General features: G+C 50.8%; 3 protein-coding genes across 3 annotated transcripts; all 3 read left to right on the top strand.

Moving 5' to 3' along the window:
* Window positions 1-52: 52 nt before the first annotated feature.
* On the top strand, window positions 53-2,240 carry FIBRA_07307 (uncharacterized protein; the record flags this gene model as incomplete). Its single annotated transcript, XM_012328993.1, has 7 exons — window positions 53-246; window positions 315-747; window positions 798-893; window positions 941-1,106; window positions 1,156-1,406; window positions 1,466-1,894; window positions 1,956-2,240. The coding sequence occupies 7 exons, from the start codon at window positions 53-55 to the stop codon at window positions 2,238-2,240; spliced, it is 1,854 nt and encodes a 617-aa protein (XP_012184383.1).
* Window positions 2,241-5,366: 3,126 nt separating this feature from the next.
* Window positions 5,367-6,869, top strand: FIBRA_07306 (uncharacterized protein; the record flags this gene model as incomplete). Its single annotated transcript, XM_012328992.1, has 6 exons — window positions 5,367-5,580; window positions 5,639-5,659; window positions 5,740-6,493; window positions 6,550-6,602; window positions 6,665-6,786; window positions 6,858-6,869. 6 exons carry the CDS (start codon window positions 5,367-5,369, stop codon window positions 6,867-6,869), a joined length of 1,176 nt encoding a protein of 391 aa, XP_012184382.1.
* Window positions 6,870-10,683: 3,814 nt separating this feature from the next.
* Window positions 10,684-13,179, top strand: FIBRA_07305 (uncharacterized protein; the record flags this gene model as incomplete). Its single annotated transcript, XM_012328991.1, has 18 exons — window positions 10,684-10,885; window positions 10,945-10,973; window positions 11,034-11,109; window positions 11,161-11,345; window positions 11,405-11,486; window positions 11,543-11,574; window positions 11,631-11,785; window positions 11,843-11,865; window positions 11,918-11,984; window positions 12,037-12,167; window positions 12,230-12,279; window positions 12,349-12,382; window positions 12,444-12,504; window positions 12,567-12,597; window positions 12,651-12,685; window positions 12,745-12,765; window positions 12,819-12,914; window positions 12,975-13,179. The coding sequence occupies 18 exons, from the start codon at window positions 10,684-10,686 to the stop codon at window positions 13,177-13,179; spliced, it is 1,515 nt and encodes a 504-aa protein (XP_012184381.1).
* Window positions 13,180-14,097: the final 918 nt, after the last annotated feature.

Below are 14,097 nucleotides of genomic sequence, written 5' to 3'. Positions count from 1 at the left end.
AACGCGGGAGTAGCAGACTTCTCCAAGCTGAATCGTTGTATTGTTTAACACCATGTCCGAAACGACCACATCTCCCTCGTCACCCTTGTCTTCGCGGTCTGCATCTACCTCCTCTTCCAGCGCCCCACGCACTCCTCCCAACTTACACCAAAATACCATCGATCCTGTTGCCAAATGGCTCGTTCAAAAGTTTGGTGGAACAAGCGTTGGAAAGTTTGCTGTTAAAATTGCCGATGACATAGTCTCGTTCGTGCGCCATCTCGTCGAGCCCGCTCAGTGCCTGCTTGATCTTTTTTTTCTTTCTTCATTTACAGGGAATACCTTGATCAACACAAAATTGCGATTGTATGCTCTGCGCGCTCAGGCTCCACGAAAGCCCTCGGAACAACCAACCTGCTCCTGCGGGCAGCGAAGGAGGCGTTGCAGCGCACAAGTAGTCCTTCGGAAACTCCAGGGCATATGACTCCCGCCCTTTTCTCGCAAGTCCACTCTCCGATAGACAGCCCCCGGCAGCGGAGTGTGTCATCACCACGGACAGAGACGCACAATCCGTTCACGACTGGTCAGTTCGGCATGTCGTCTGTAACTCAAGACTCGCCAATGTTCCATTCTACTGTTGATGTCATTCGCTCGGAGCACATAAAAGCAGCTCGTTCGTCCATTCAGAGTGCTGAGATCCTACGGGAGCTAGAATTGGAGATCGAGCGTGACTGCGATGGACTAAGGTCGTTTCTCATCGCAACTCAGGTACGTTCTCCGCTGGGGTTGGTAGTATATACTTCACTCGTATCCTTCAGGTCATCGACGAGATCTCTCCACGTTCCCGAGATAGCATCATTGGGTTTGGGGAGAGGCTTGCATGTAAGGTGATGACGGCAATACTGCGCGATCGAGTACGTTTGTTATTATCCAATGCAACTTCAGCTCATTGATGGGTCAGGGCATCGATGCGGAATACGTCAACCTAGAGCACATAGTGCCTCTCACCGAAGATGGAGAAGCTTCCTCTGACACGGACACGCTAGGTCAAGATTTCTATGACCACGTCGCCGAAGCAGTCGCCGAGCGCATAAAACAATGTGGCTCTCGTATTCCCGTAGTGACAGGTCATTGCTACGATACTAGGTGTCACGCGTTTTCTAACCAGTGCTACAGGCTTTTTTGGCCCTGTTCCAGGCTCTCTATTACGGCAAGTCGGGCGAGGATATACGGACCTCCTGGCAGCGTTGCTCGCCGCCGGTCTTGGCGCGTCGGAGCTCCAGATCTGGAAGGAGGTGGACGGGATCTTCACCGCAGACCCGCGAAAGGTCCCTACAGCGCGATTGATCCCGATAATCTCGCCAGAGGAGGCGGCCGAGCTCACATACTACGGAAGTGAGGTCGTGCATCCCTTCACGATGGAGCAGGTACGGGTGCTGGAGCCTATGCGGGAAAATTTGCCACTAAGCTGACGGCTACGATGAAGGTCATCCGTCGAAAAATCCCCATACGCATTAAGAACGTAGAGAATCCGAAGGGCGGGGGAACAGTGATCCACCCCGACCCTGACATTGATGCCCTTCCTGACCTATACCCAGATGAAGAAAGGGTTATAGCTATTCCAGGGACCACAACCATCTTCCGGCCACTCTCAGACCCGTCCAGCGATTCTCCAGAGCGTAAATTACCAACAGCGGTCACAATCAAGGAGCGCATTGTCGTGCTGAACGTGAACTCGAATCGCAAGAGCGTATCGCACGGGTTCCTTGCAGGCGTGTTTGGAACGCTTGACCGGTACGGGGTGGTCGTCGATCTGATCAGTACAAGTGAGGTCTATGTGAGCATGGCAATTGAGGATGGACTCGATAAGAAGGTTATGGATCGCGTCGTTCGCGAGCTGAAAAAGAGCGGAACCGTAAGTGATCAATGAAGGAGCTTATAACCATTCAGCACTCAGCTATATTTGTGTTCTTTAGGTGACCGTGAGCAGAGACATGGCGATCCTCTCGCTCGTCGGCAAACGCATGCGCAATATGGTCGGAATTGCGGGGAGGATGTTCACTACGCTGGGGCATGGCAACGTGAACATCGAGATGATCAGCCAGGGCGCGAACGAGATCAATATCTCATGTGTGATCGATGCAAGAGATGCCGTGAAAGCCTTGAACCTCATCCATCAGAGCTGCTTGCAGATAAGGCCAGAGGGCGCTAGGGGTAGAGGTGCGTTTCGCTTTCCGGATAAAGTGATGTATCTTGGTTGATAATTCACATACAGTGGGCCCATGGCTATTTTAGTATAGAACACAAGGTCCGTTGTTTACTTACGCGTTCTACATTATCCATCTGCATCGTGATCAGTCGCGCGCCGACGGGCTCAAGAGAAGCCAAACGCAATTATCGATGTCTCTGTTGTCATCTCGCATATCTTTCAGTCAAATGACCAAGGTTGATGCTCGACGACGCGCCTGGATTGGATAGCAACAGCCCATATCATATCGCATCGAATACATGGTTTTATGCGTGTGGGCCTAGTGAGTCATCTGCTACTCTTTGTACGACATCCTGATGCTCCCTGAGCGGCAATGAAGGCGTGGTCATGCCCGAAGCCGAGGGCACCATTATAACCTGCACATGGCTAGTGCCGTGGGCCCGACCTGGCATGTCAAGAGGTGGCGCTCGGCATGGCTCGATAGGCATGCCTGTCCATTCCTCTCTATGCCGTGCGAGCATCTTTTCAATGTGCCTGGTTGGTGACATGAGAACCCGTCCAATGATCGGAATATGCGGGCTGTGGACCGTAGGAGCGTATGTATGCATGCACTGGGTGGTACAACACTGCGTGTGCCTGGAGACCATAGGGTTGAGGGTTTTTAGGACATTTGTGGGTTCAACATCGTGGCTAATTGCACACCGGGCTTCCCGGTGTACTCGGCACAGCTGGTAATCATTGAACATGGAGCCTCAGGCAACAATCATTATCAACATTCGTTTCCGCGTCTCCATGCAGACATGGTACGATGCTGAGATGGCCCGCGGTCAGGATGCAGCAGACCTACCGTATTTTCATCTATGCTTGGAGGACAGCTGACGCCCCTGCGACTCTGAGCTCCTATCGCAGACGCTGCAGGGGGGCGAAGATTCTGATGCTGATGGCAGTGCCCATTTCAAGGGCGTTTAGTCGCTGCACCTTGGGCCTGCGCACACAGGGATGAGATTGGGTGTGATAGAGTTCATCTTGGCGGCTGGCCTCCGGCATCGGTTCAGAGGCAGCTACGACGAGCTACGGAGTGCATTCGGCGATGCTCAGGCACGGGGAAGGACCAGAGTGGTCGTACGACGGGCGTCCCCTTGCGTCTATGACCGCTGTGAGTAAAAGCATTGCTCAGTCAGCAGACTTTTTGTCAATCCATATTATGAGGTGCCTCATGTTCAATGTGGTGTACACGCATGCCGTGTGATGTATGATGTTCTGGCCTTGCGGTACCTGGTTGATCCGCCGGGGACACTTATCGACTTGGCCACTGGGGTTCGTGGTGGGCGTACGCACCAATAAATGCGCTCCATGAAACTGACTATGATGGTTATGTATGCGGTGTCGGAGACATTCCCCGATGCGTCCTCGAGAAATTGATATTAGCCTGACCAATTGTCAAAATACTGAGTGGCGGCATTTTATTACAGGAGACTGGACAAGACTGATGACTCGACATGATCTTGAGGATCGCAACGGCATTGTATCGTTTCGCTAGCGATCTATAGTTGTGCTGGGATCCTTGGAGATCTGAGCTGGAGATCAGTCGATGACGTCACTCACTCGTCTGTTTATGGCAGTTAAATGCCTATCTTTGGAAATCATTCCAATGTCTTTGATTTACTAGAGAAATGCTTGGCGCCGTCTTTGTATGAAGCACAAGTACTTCTTATACCGACGCGATCCCCTGATCCCCCCGTCGCCTCTTTCTCTTTCTCCCACCACGACTGCTGCCAAGTTATCTTATTGCCAACGACGGGCCTATGAAAATTAAAGACGCGGTTTGCCCTGGAAATACAACATCACGTCGAGCTGCCACATGACATCCTTCTAAAAGGCCCGGTCAAGTATTCGGTTGCGAGATTTTGGTTACGGTTTTGAAGGTTCAGTCAAGTTGGTCAATCAATATCTCAGTTTTTTTCAATCCGCAGTATGCCTCATTGTCGTTCCTTTGCGGCGACGGCGATGTAGCGGAGAATCGACTCAGCGTCCCATATATATGACCTGGTCTAGATGCCTATGTCGTCACGATTATAGGCCCAAAGAGCCGGGTTCAATACACGAGCTGCTGGACTGAGGCCTATAGAACGGCAATAGGCGACAGGTAAATGAGGGGGGAATCTTCGTCGCCTAGATATCATCAGCACACTTTTGACGTGATTTGGGGATTAGTTGCCACGTTGCCACAATTCACAGTTAATATTATGTGGTGCCTTTACTGCGCCATTTCTCTCTATGATAGGGTTTCGACGAGATGAATGCGGTGGAGATTCCGCAAGACGCCGGGATCATGGGATGGCGAGTAGTCGGCACCTGAGCAACAGTCGCACCAGATACAGTACGTGAGCTATCTTCTTTGCTGTGACACGATGTTCGTTCCTGGTCCCAGTCCCAGAACTACAACTGCAGGCAACCTTGAAGATTGGATATTGATATTGCAGGGCCGGAGCATGGTCGAACGCCGCATGCTGATTGTTAGTATGTTTGTTGCTCCACCAGGCCCTGGCTGATCTTTGACGTTAGAGTTCGAGGGTAATTCCGCTGGTGTGCATGGCGGCCGGTGAGATTGCAAGGGAGCGCTGCATGGTGCTTATCGAGGTAAGTGAGGCCTTGCAGTATCCGCGCTGGGTTGCCGGGCACTGCACCATCCATGGATCCGTCCGGCTGTGTGGAGAAGAGGAGCTCCACGACGAGGGGGGTCGGTGCCTGGGAGAGACTCGCGGAGAAATGAACGACGGCGAGGAGTTGAGAAAGGCAATCGGGATCAGGCACAGAGGCTCTGGACAATGCGACTCGACGCCGAGAATGGGCAGGCACGCAGATCTGCAGAAGAAAGGTTCGCAGGCGTCGGATCCGGGTGTCCTGCAGGTAGAGATACAGACAGCCGGGTGGGAGAGAGCGTGCCGGAACCCAGCATAGGCGAGCAGCTGCAGTGCACACGGCCGTCCGGCTGCTGATGGCTGCACAGTGCACGGGCTGGGCGACTGATGGGGCACGCCCGCCCATCTAGGCGCCCACAGCCAGCATATCCGTCCATGACTCTGATCATTCGTCTTTCGCTCTCCGCTCGTCCTCCCATCTTTTACCCTCTTTTTGCCACCATCCTCGCCTCCTCCTCCGCCTCTTCGCGTCCGCGATGCCTGCACGCGATTCCTCAGACCGCGATCCCCTAAACGCGGTCCTCCGTCCCCCCATCGACGAGACCCCCGACGAAAAGAGGTACCGTCTCGAGCAGGAGGCCGAGGCGCGACGGATCAGCCAGGCCATCGACGAGAGCATTCGCCAAGACAAGCTCCAGCGCAAGAAGATGAGGGTCGTTCGCCTCCTCCTACTCGGCCAGAGCGAGTCGGGTACGTGGCATCACTTTTCGCGTCAGTTTATCCTGAACGTCTCCGCACGCGTCTACAGGCAAGTCGACAACTCTCAGACGTGAGTCCCCCGTTTCCCCTTCTCTTCTGATACGCCTGTAACGCTGTGCATGTACTCCGTCCCCTCGTGCTCCCCAACAGAATTCCAGCGCTTGTACACACCCTCAGCCTTCAGGGAGGAGCGCATTCTATGGCATTCGATCATTCAGCTCAATCTGGTCCGGTCAATTCACATCATTCTTGACGCTCTTGCGGACGTTCGGCCTCACGAGCTCCCGTCCTTACCTCCATCTCCTTCACTCCGACCAACTCTGAGCTTTAACCCCACATCTAGTTTCGCGCCCCCATCGCTCTCGGGCTCCGGGTCTCCGCCGCGCGTAATTGCGCCCTCAATGCGATCACGTTCGCACCGGACTGCAACCCTCTATAGCGACTCGGACGCAGAAACAGACTCAACTGATGCGTCCGCGCTCCCATCGCATCTGTCTGCACTTCGCATGCGTCTCGCGCCCCTACACCACGTCGAGACATTGCTCATTTCGCGTATCACACCTCCATCAGAGGAACGACCTTACCTTTCTCCCCAAGCTCAACAACTATATGACGCCGTGGGAATCCCAGCACAAGTAGGTCCCTCTCATGCGCGTTCGAGTTCGACCGGAGAAGTATTCGTGCGCCCGGGCGCAGCGTGGAAGCATACTATGCGGCATGATGCCGATGCGGCTGAGACCAATGGACACACATACGGCTTGGGTAATGCAAGTGCAGACACTGCGGAGGAGGTACAGCAAGTGCTTTTCCAGTGTCAGGCGGATCTCATAGCATTATGGCGTGATCCGACTGTTCGGGCAATCTTGAAAAAGCGCAAGATTCGGCTAGAAGAGAGCCCTGGATTGTGAGCCTTTCTAGTATTGATGGCTGTGCATACACTGACAGCAGGATCTGTGCCAGTTTCTTGGATGACCTGGAACGTGTCACATCGCTCAAATACTACCCCTCGGATGGTGCGTCCTTGGTCGCCTTCGAATATGTGGTAGTTGCTCATCTCATGTTGATCGCGCGATAGATGATGTTTTGAAGGCGCGGCTGAAGACGGTAGGTGTGTCGGACTACCGTTTTGAGATGGAGGCGGGGTCGGAAAGTGGGACGCAATGGCGAATCATCGATGTCGGCGGGTCGAGGAGTCAAGTATGTGCGTTTTGTTCGTATCTGCGCAACGATTGCTGACTGCCTGTCCAATGGCGCTATTGTACACGTAGCGACGTGAGTGATACTTTTTCACCTATGTAGCTGCATGCCGCTAATGAATGCGCGTGCACTGAAGAAACATGGGTGCCGTTTTTCGATGATGGTGAGGACCATTTTTCCTGTATAAATTTTGTGCTAACATATCGCGTGCTTCATTTGGTTCATTGCTGCATCGCTGTGTAGTCAACGGTGAGTTGCTCTTCTTTTCTTGATGTTCTAGATGCTAACAGAGTAGAACTTGCCGGTTGCTGATTTAGCCATCATCTTCCTTGCACCTATCTCTGGGTTCGACCAGACGTTGGTCGAAGACAAGAGTGTCAATCGTCTGGTTCGTCTATCTGCCGTTTCATTGAAATCTGAATCATCAGCTGAACCCGTTCATCCGGCGTATACGATTTGACTGTCGTCCTGTATGCTTGACTTTACGCAGGAGGACAGCGTACTCTTATGGAAGGCTGTTTGTGCAAATAAGCTCCTCGCTCGAGTTGATCTGGTATTGTTCTTGAACAAGTGTGATATCTTGGCCGCGAAGCTTTCCGCCGGCGTGCGGTTGGCGAAGTATGTTAGAAGTTTTGGGGAACGGTCGAATGACGCTGATACGGCAGAGAAATGTGAGCTGTGTTTTCTTCTGACGAGATCGAGTGTGCTTGAGCTGATGCTGGCGAGTCAGATTTCCGCAGCAAGTTTAACGCAATCCATCGGGAGTATTCGCCGATACCTAGGAAGTTCTATGGCTTCTGTACATCTGTCACGGTATGTAGAGTGACTGATTGTGTGCTGGGTATTACTTAAAATGGCTCAATTGGACGGCATAAGGACACTACGACGACTGGCGGAATCATAGCAAGTGGTATGTGACAATATGCTGTTGTGCCGCATTCCAAGCAGGGTGTTCTGATGGAGTATATATTTTTAGTACGAGATATGGTTGTTCGTGAACACCTTCGGGCATCAAAGCTACTCTAAGTACCTTCCGGGAGACAGCTCTGGCCCTTCGTCTGAAGTCATCCCGCGGATCAAGTGATCAAGATGCACAACAACTCGTCAAACTGTATCATGATGTTCAGGCGGTGCACACGCAATACTCGTCCGACAATCATGTCCAGCGCCTTGAGGCCATTTCGGTCTATTCGCAGAAGGCTCGCATTTCTTTGGTCGACCCGTTTGTCTACGTAGACGGCTCACATTCCTCGTCACCATTTGCCCTTGGATGTTTTCCCACTGCCCTTCACACACAGCATTTTCTTCGTTTCGTCCGCCCTCACATTGTCCTTACCCCTCATCATGCCGGGTCGAAATATACCCTCACCTCAGCCTTGTGGCTCTCGACCTGACACTTTTGGCTTCCCGAGCCATCACGATCTGTCATGAGCAATGGCCTTTCATGAGATTGTTACGGCGTTCAACGCTTAGTGTTTAGCACAGTAGCTGATAAATCTCAATTCAGGTGTATATTCAGTAATGTATCATTTCATATGTACCATTATTGTACCTATATTCCCTTGCATGCTGATTCAGAAGTAGGGTTGCAGCGTTGATTCATTTGTGCGGCGCGCGTCGTTTTGTACATGTTAGATCTACATAGATGTGTATGTTGGACAGATCTGGTTGTTATATGATAATTGTTGCCGTGATTAGGGAGAGGTTTACATTTATTACTCTTTATCTACCTTCTTCCGTGTCCTCTTGTTTTACTTTTTCATTCAGTCTGACAGCATGCTTGGTGAGTCGGGGATTTCCAAGAACAGTCGCAGTGCGGAAGTTGCCTGGGCGTGTTGGCAAACCTTACCAGTTACCGCAATCGTTCCTCCGAGTCCATGTTGCTGAGCTCCCTCAAACCTATGGGCTTACAGTGAGTGATAGCGAATATAAGTCGATCAGCAATTATTTACGTTGCGTCCTTTCAGTCACCCTTCTTCTACACAGTGACTTTGAATAAGCTCTGGTGTTTGCATTGGCATATCGTACTTTAGTATCTTTACGTGTCTTCAGTAAGTGATATCGATATAATCTGCACCCGTCGACAGTGGCTGCTCGGCTAAGCCTTCGTTCGAAAGGTGGCTTCGTATGCTGCCTTGCCTAGACCACAAACCGATCATCGTCCAGAGTGCATACGGTCTGATTTAAATTGAAGAGTCGTACTACGCGCGGTCAAGAAGCGGCACAAATCCTTGGTACCCAGACATAGACTAACCAGAAGAGAACGAAACATCCAGTAGCCTACTGGCAGAAGCGGCTCAATCTGAATGAACCCCCACGATATGGCTAAGTCAAGGCTAAGTCATCATTGCCTCAACCCCGGGTCCTAAGCTGAAATAAATCGTCCAGCTCCATTTTGTCTCAGGAACGCGCGAGGAACACAGTGAAACGCAATTCTCAAAAACATTCGATACTCAGTACTCAGCCGCCACGAACGTGCGCTGCGCATGTTCAGTGTTAGTGCGTGATTCTGGGTCGTTTGAACCTTTCAGGTGGAGAGTTCTTTTCGGACGGTTGACAATTCACCACGCCTCCTCTGAATACGTCCAGGTATATAATGTCATATTGATCAGTGGTCCTTGGAGCGACAACTTCGACAAGCAGTAGCTTCAAGTCGCTGTGATGATCGAGATCGACATATGTTCAGGGAATTGCCGGACAACACACGCAGCATTGAGTAGCCCCTTTCATCAAGACAACTGCTTTCATTCACACGCACTTCGTCGCAACATACTAGCTTTCCACCGGATTCTAATCCTGGAGCCGCTGCGTAATTGCAGACACCTCAAATCGTTCGTCGTTTCCATTCCCTACGATTGCAAGCCTCAGTAAGTACGAAGCTTCATTGCTGCGAGTAAGATATAAGACGAGGGATTTTTTGTTATCGGATGTAGTACAAGATGGGCAGGTCACATTACATCCGTAAGTCTTACAATTGGACGAGTGCGTTTGGCAGCGCAGCGCGCCGTATTTGGAGTCCTTGGAGACTTCTCGGAGGATATAGTAGATGATGACACGCGGCTCTTCCCAGTACAAACTGCGATGAAACCCAGATAAGCCTGAAGCACCTATCTTTTAAAGCTTTTAAAAGCAATCATGAACCCTCTTTTGCATCGCACGTGTGTGATACGTTGCTCTAGAGTGTTTATGGAGAATATTAGATTCGCCGTGACGCGTATTTGATGATCTTGAATTCGAAGATAAGTCGTCTCTGCCTTGGACACTCCGTCAGAGTCAAAAGCTGTAAGTAGACTGAAATTGTGCGTACGTCCGCGCAGAGCTTGAAGCAATCGACTCAGGCCATTGTGCCCGACATTCATGTTCGGCCTCCAATATCATATTGGAGGTCAGGTCCCCGCTTGGCGACGATTGGATTCGGTATAAGTGAGCTCTGCGACGCACGTATTACCGCCGGGGAGCATGTATTGCCGGGCTGTTGCTGCTATTATGATAGATGCCCTCGAACGTTCATTCTGCTTCGCACATATGACAATTTACTTCGCTCTCGATCACTTCGCGGACTATTATACTGGTCCAAAGTTACAGTGCAATACAGGTACGCGCGACATGCATAGCGGGCCGTCGTCGATTTGGATCTGGCGGTGAGGAAGCAGACCCGTTCCTAGCTGTTTTGCGCAACGTTCGTACTCCGACAGCCGAGAATGGCAGGACCGCGAGGATGAGCGCGCCAACCAAGCGTAATGACCACGCACGTGTGTACGTCGATCAAATATGTGTTCTACCACCATGCTGTTCTGTGTTCCTGGAGCGGGCGGGGCTTCCAGCCTGCTTAAGTAGCTCCAAAATTGCTTGTCTTCGCTGTCTTGTGCTTCCAGCATCCTCGCCCTCCAGACCACTATGTCCGCGATAATGCGCGAGAAAGCACTCAGCCCGGAAGTCAGCGTCCAGGCAGTCAGCGACGACGAGAAGGATGCTGCGTCTGCATCTGACTCTCAGCAGGCCCCGGCGCTGAAGAAGACTCTGACCTTGAGCAAGAAGGCGAAGCTCAGCGCATATATGACGATCGCTGCTGCCGCCTTCGGATTGATCTCAGATGGGTGTAAGCATTCGAGGTCCTATACTACGACGCGCATATATTCACTCATGACGAACGTGTAGACCAAAATAACCTTATGACGATGGCAAACGTGAGACCAGCCTCTCGCGCAGTCATGGATCAAGCTCTAAGCTTACTGTCTGCATGCTAGGTCGTCTTCAAGGCGCTGTACCCGAAGGAATACACTTCGACAGTGTCCACCCGCGTATCGAACGCGCTTCTAGTTGGTCAGTACTGGACCCTGACTAGTCGATTGGGATATCACTCATCATTCTCAGGCGAGGTCCTCGGCCAGGTCGTGGTAGGACTCGTATGCGACCGAATTGGACGGAAAGCTGCCCTAGTCCTTACGACCCTCCTTATCGTTATCGGCGCTATCCTATCCACTGCAGCTCATGGCGCGCATAATAGCCCACAGGGCCTCTTCTGGTTCCTTACTATTTCACGAGGTATTACTGGTGTGGTAAGTTTGTAATGTCTGCTCAGCTGTGAGCTCGACCCCGATCCTGAACCGTTCTTCAGGGCACCGGAGGGGAGTATCCTGCATCCTCAACTAGTGCGAGTGAAGCTGCAAACGAAAAGACTCTGTCCAGTCGAGGCCCAGGTACGTGATTTTGATGTGCATATAATTTGCTACGTTTGACCCAATTATCTTGCCAGTTTTCATTATGGTTACCAACTTTGTCCTCAGCGTGCGTCCTTTTCTACTCTATCTTTAAAGCTCCAATTTAATACCAAAAATCTGCAGTTTGGTGGCCCTCTAGCTGTTGCTGTCTTCCTGATCGTCTTGTCAGCGGCGGGTGAAAATCACCTCAATACTGTCTGGCGTGTCTGCTTTGGCATCGGTATTCTTCTGCCACTAACCGTATTTTACTTCCGGATGCGTATGCTGAGCCCCAAGCTGTGCGTGCATACAACCCTCTATTTGATGCTGCATAGCTCTGACGCTCTTCTCTACAGATACCGGGACTCTGCCATTAAGCGTGAGTGACATCCGTCCGCTATCTGTACATTATTGTAACTGTCTCTGTTTAGGACGTGTCCCATATTGGCTCGGTCTCAAGCGGTACTGGAAGTCCCTCATCGGTACTTGCGGAGCGTGGTACGTTGGCGCTGTGCCATTATGAATCCCACTCACTAGCTCCCGTTGCCAGGTTCCTCTATGACTTTGTCTCCTTCCCGAATGGTGTCTTTTCGGGTTCGATCATCTCCAGTGTCATCAAGGATGGAAGTATTAAGGCTACCGCGGAGTGGCAGCTGCTCTTAGGTGCCATCGCCTTACCGGGTAAGCATGAAAAGCAAATCGGATTTATTTTGCAACCAGTACTGATGTGCGCGCTCGTGTAGGTGTCATCGTAGGTGCCTGGTTGTGCAACCCCTTGGGAAGGCGCAATACCGTGCGTATGCCCTGATCTCCCTAGATCTCCCTAGTGACACTCACATCCTCACTTGTTTGATGACTCTAGATGTGCCTCGGCTTCAGCGGCTATCTTGTTTTCGGTATGGAGAATACCACTTTGTCTATACTCTTGTAACATCATTCTGAATTCCTTGTAATCAGGCTTGATTATTGGATGCGCATATGACAGGATCACCAACATTATCCCGCTATTCGTCATCTTGTGAGTATTATGTTTGACTGTCATAAATATCTATGGGTATCTGATTGTATGTTTGTATATAGCTATGGTCTCATGCAGTCCATGGGTAACTTAGTGCGTCTCCAATTCTGATGCAATAATTGTGGTATTAACTTGTATTGTCCCAGGGACCGGGTGATATGCTGGGACTCGTTAGTGCCGAGTGCGTATCTATTGAAAGGACTATCTCTTCATCTCATCTGACGTGCACTTCCCGCGTAGATCATACCCAACAGCACTCAGGTACGTGATTCTGGTGCTCTTGAGTATCTTCATACTTACCTTCCCTTTTCTAGAGGTACCTTCTACGGCCTCTCAGCTGCCATTGGAAAAACAGGTGCTGCAATCGGCACGCAAGCCTTCACTCCAATTCAAAATAACCTCGGAAAGAAGTGCGTTTAGTCCTCGCTGTGCGCGCCGGCGGCCTTGTACTGACAGTGTTGAAAAAACAGGTGGACCTTCATTATCGCCGCGATATGCGGTGTCGTTGGCGTGCTAGTAACATACTTCTTTGTGCCTGACATGACGGGCCAGGACCTTGCAGAGGAAGACGAGAGGTGGCTCCGCTACCTTGCTGAGCAAGGCTGGGAGGGCGACGTTGGCGAGGAAGATGAGAGTGTTTATGCGGAGGACGCTGAGAGCCTCGAAAAGGCTTGAGTGCTCACGAGTTACGACCTCAATTTATGACGAAGTAAATGCTCACGCGGTGATGTTGAAGAGGATGGTGGAGCTTACAGAATTGTATATGTTGTAGTTTGGTTTTGCTGTATAATAAGGATGGCCGAATGCCTGTTGACTTTGTCCACTAGGGGAATCCCTAGCTGGCCTTCATTATTCACTAGCTCGGGAAGTGGTACAGTCAATAGGAACTCCGTGGGTACACTTTAGCAAAATGCTGACAGGCCAAGCTTCTAGGACCGTAATTAGCACGTCGCTAGATGCAAGAAAAATTAATGCGAATGAGTGACCTGTACCAGACAATGGAATGGATAGAATTTTGAGTACATGTAATGTTTTGGCGATACACGACATATCCTGAGATTTTTCCATTCCTAGCGAGACAGAAAGCAGCTTCTCTAACGTAAAATCGCATGGAAGGGCAAACAGCTTTTAGGGGAATTCGAACACTTACTGGCACCTGAACCAATTGCATCAGAGAGAGAGCCCCACAAAAAAGTGGTTTAATAAAGGGTCCAATTTCAAACCCATTCAAATATGTTTGCCGGACCAGTGAGCGAGCTCACCGCCTGAGGTACTTGCAGATATTGGAACTGCTCACTCAAGAGATACGCTCATATGCATATATGCGACGCGCCATTGTCAACATGGTCTGTTACAGCCAAGTCACCGGGTGGCAGCCAACAAACAAGCGATATAGGGTGCCTTCGACCCTTGAGTACGAAATTAGTGGCGCGATCACCCTGTTAGATTGACGAAGCAAACCACTCTCAATATGCGTTTGTAAATGTCAATGGGCAGAACATGATTCGTAATCCAGAATTCATGGTAGGATTTAGTAGATTTACTACACAGGCTTCATAGTAGGATTTACGACGCACTGGATGGATGCTAGGT

This window comes from Fibroporia radiculosa (genome assembly GCF_000313525.1).
Source record: "Fibroporia radiculosa TFFH 294 genomic supercontigs, scaffold12541, whole genome shotgun sequence".
Lineage (NCBI taxonomy): Eukaryota > Fungi > Basidiomycota > Agaricomycetes > Polyporales > Fibroporiaceae > Fibroporia > Fibroporia radiculosa.
Note: the sequence above shows the minus strand (reverse complement) of the source record. Positions and strands in the feature narration are given on the sequence as shown.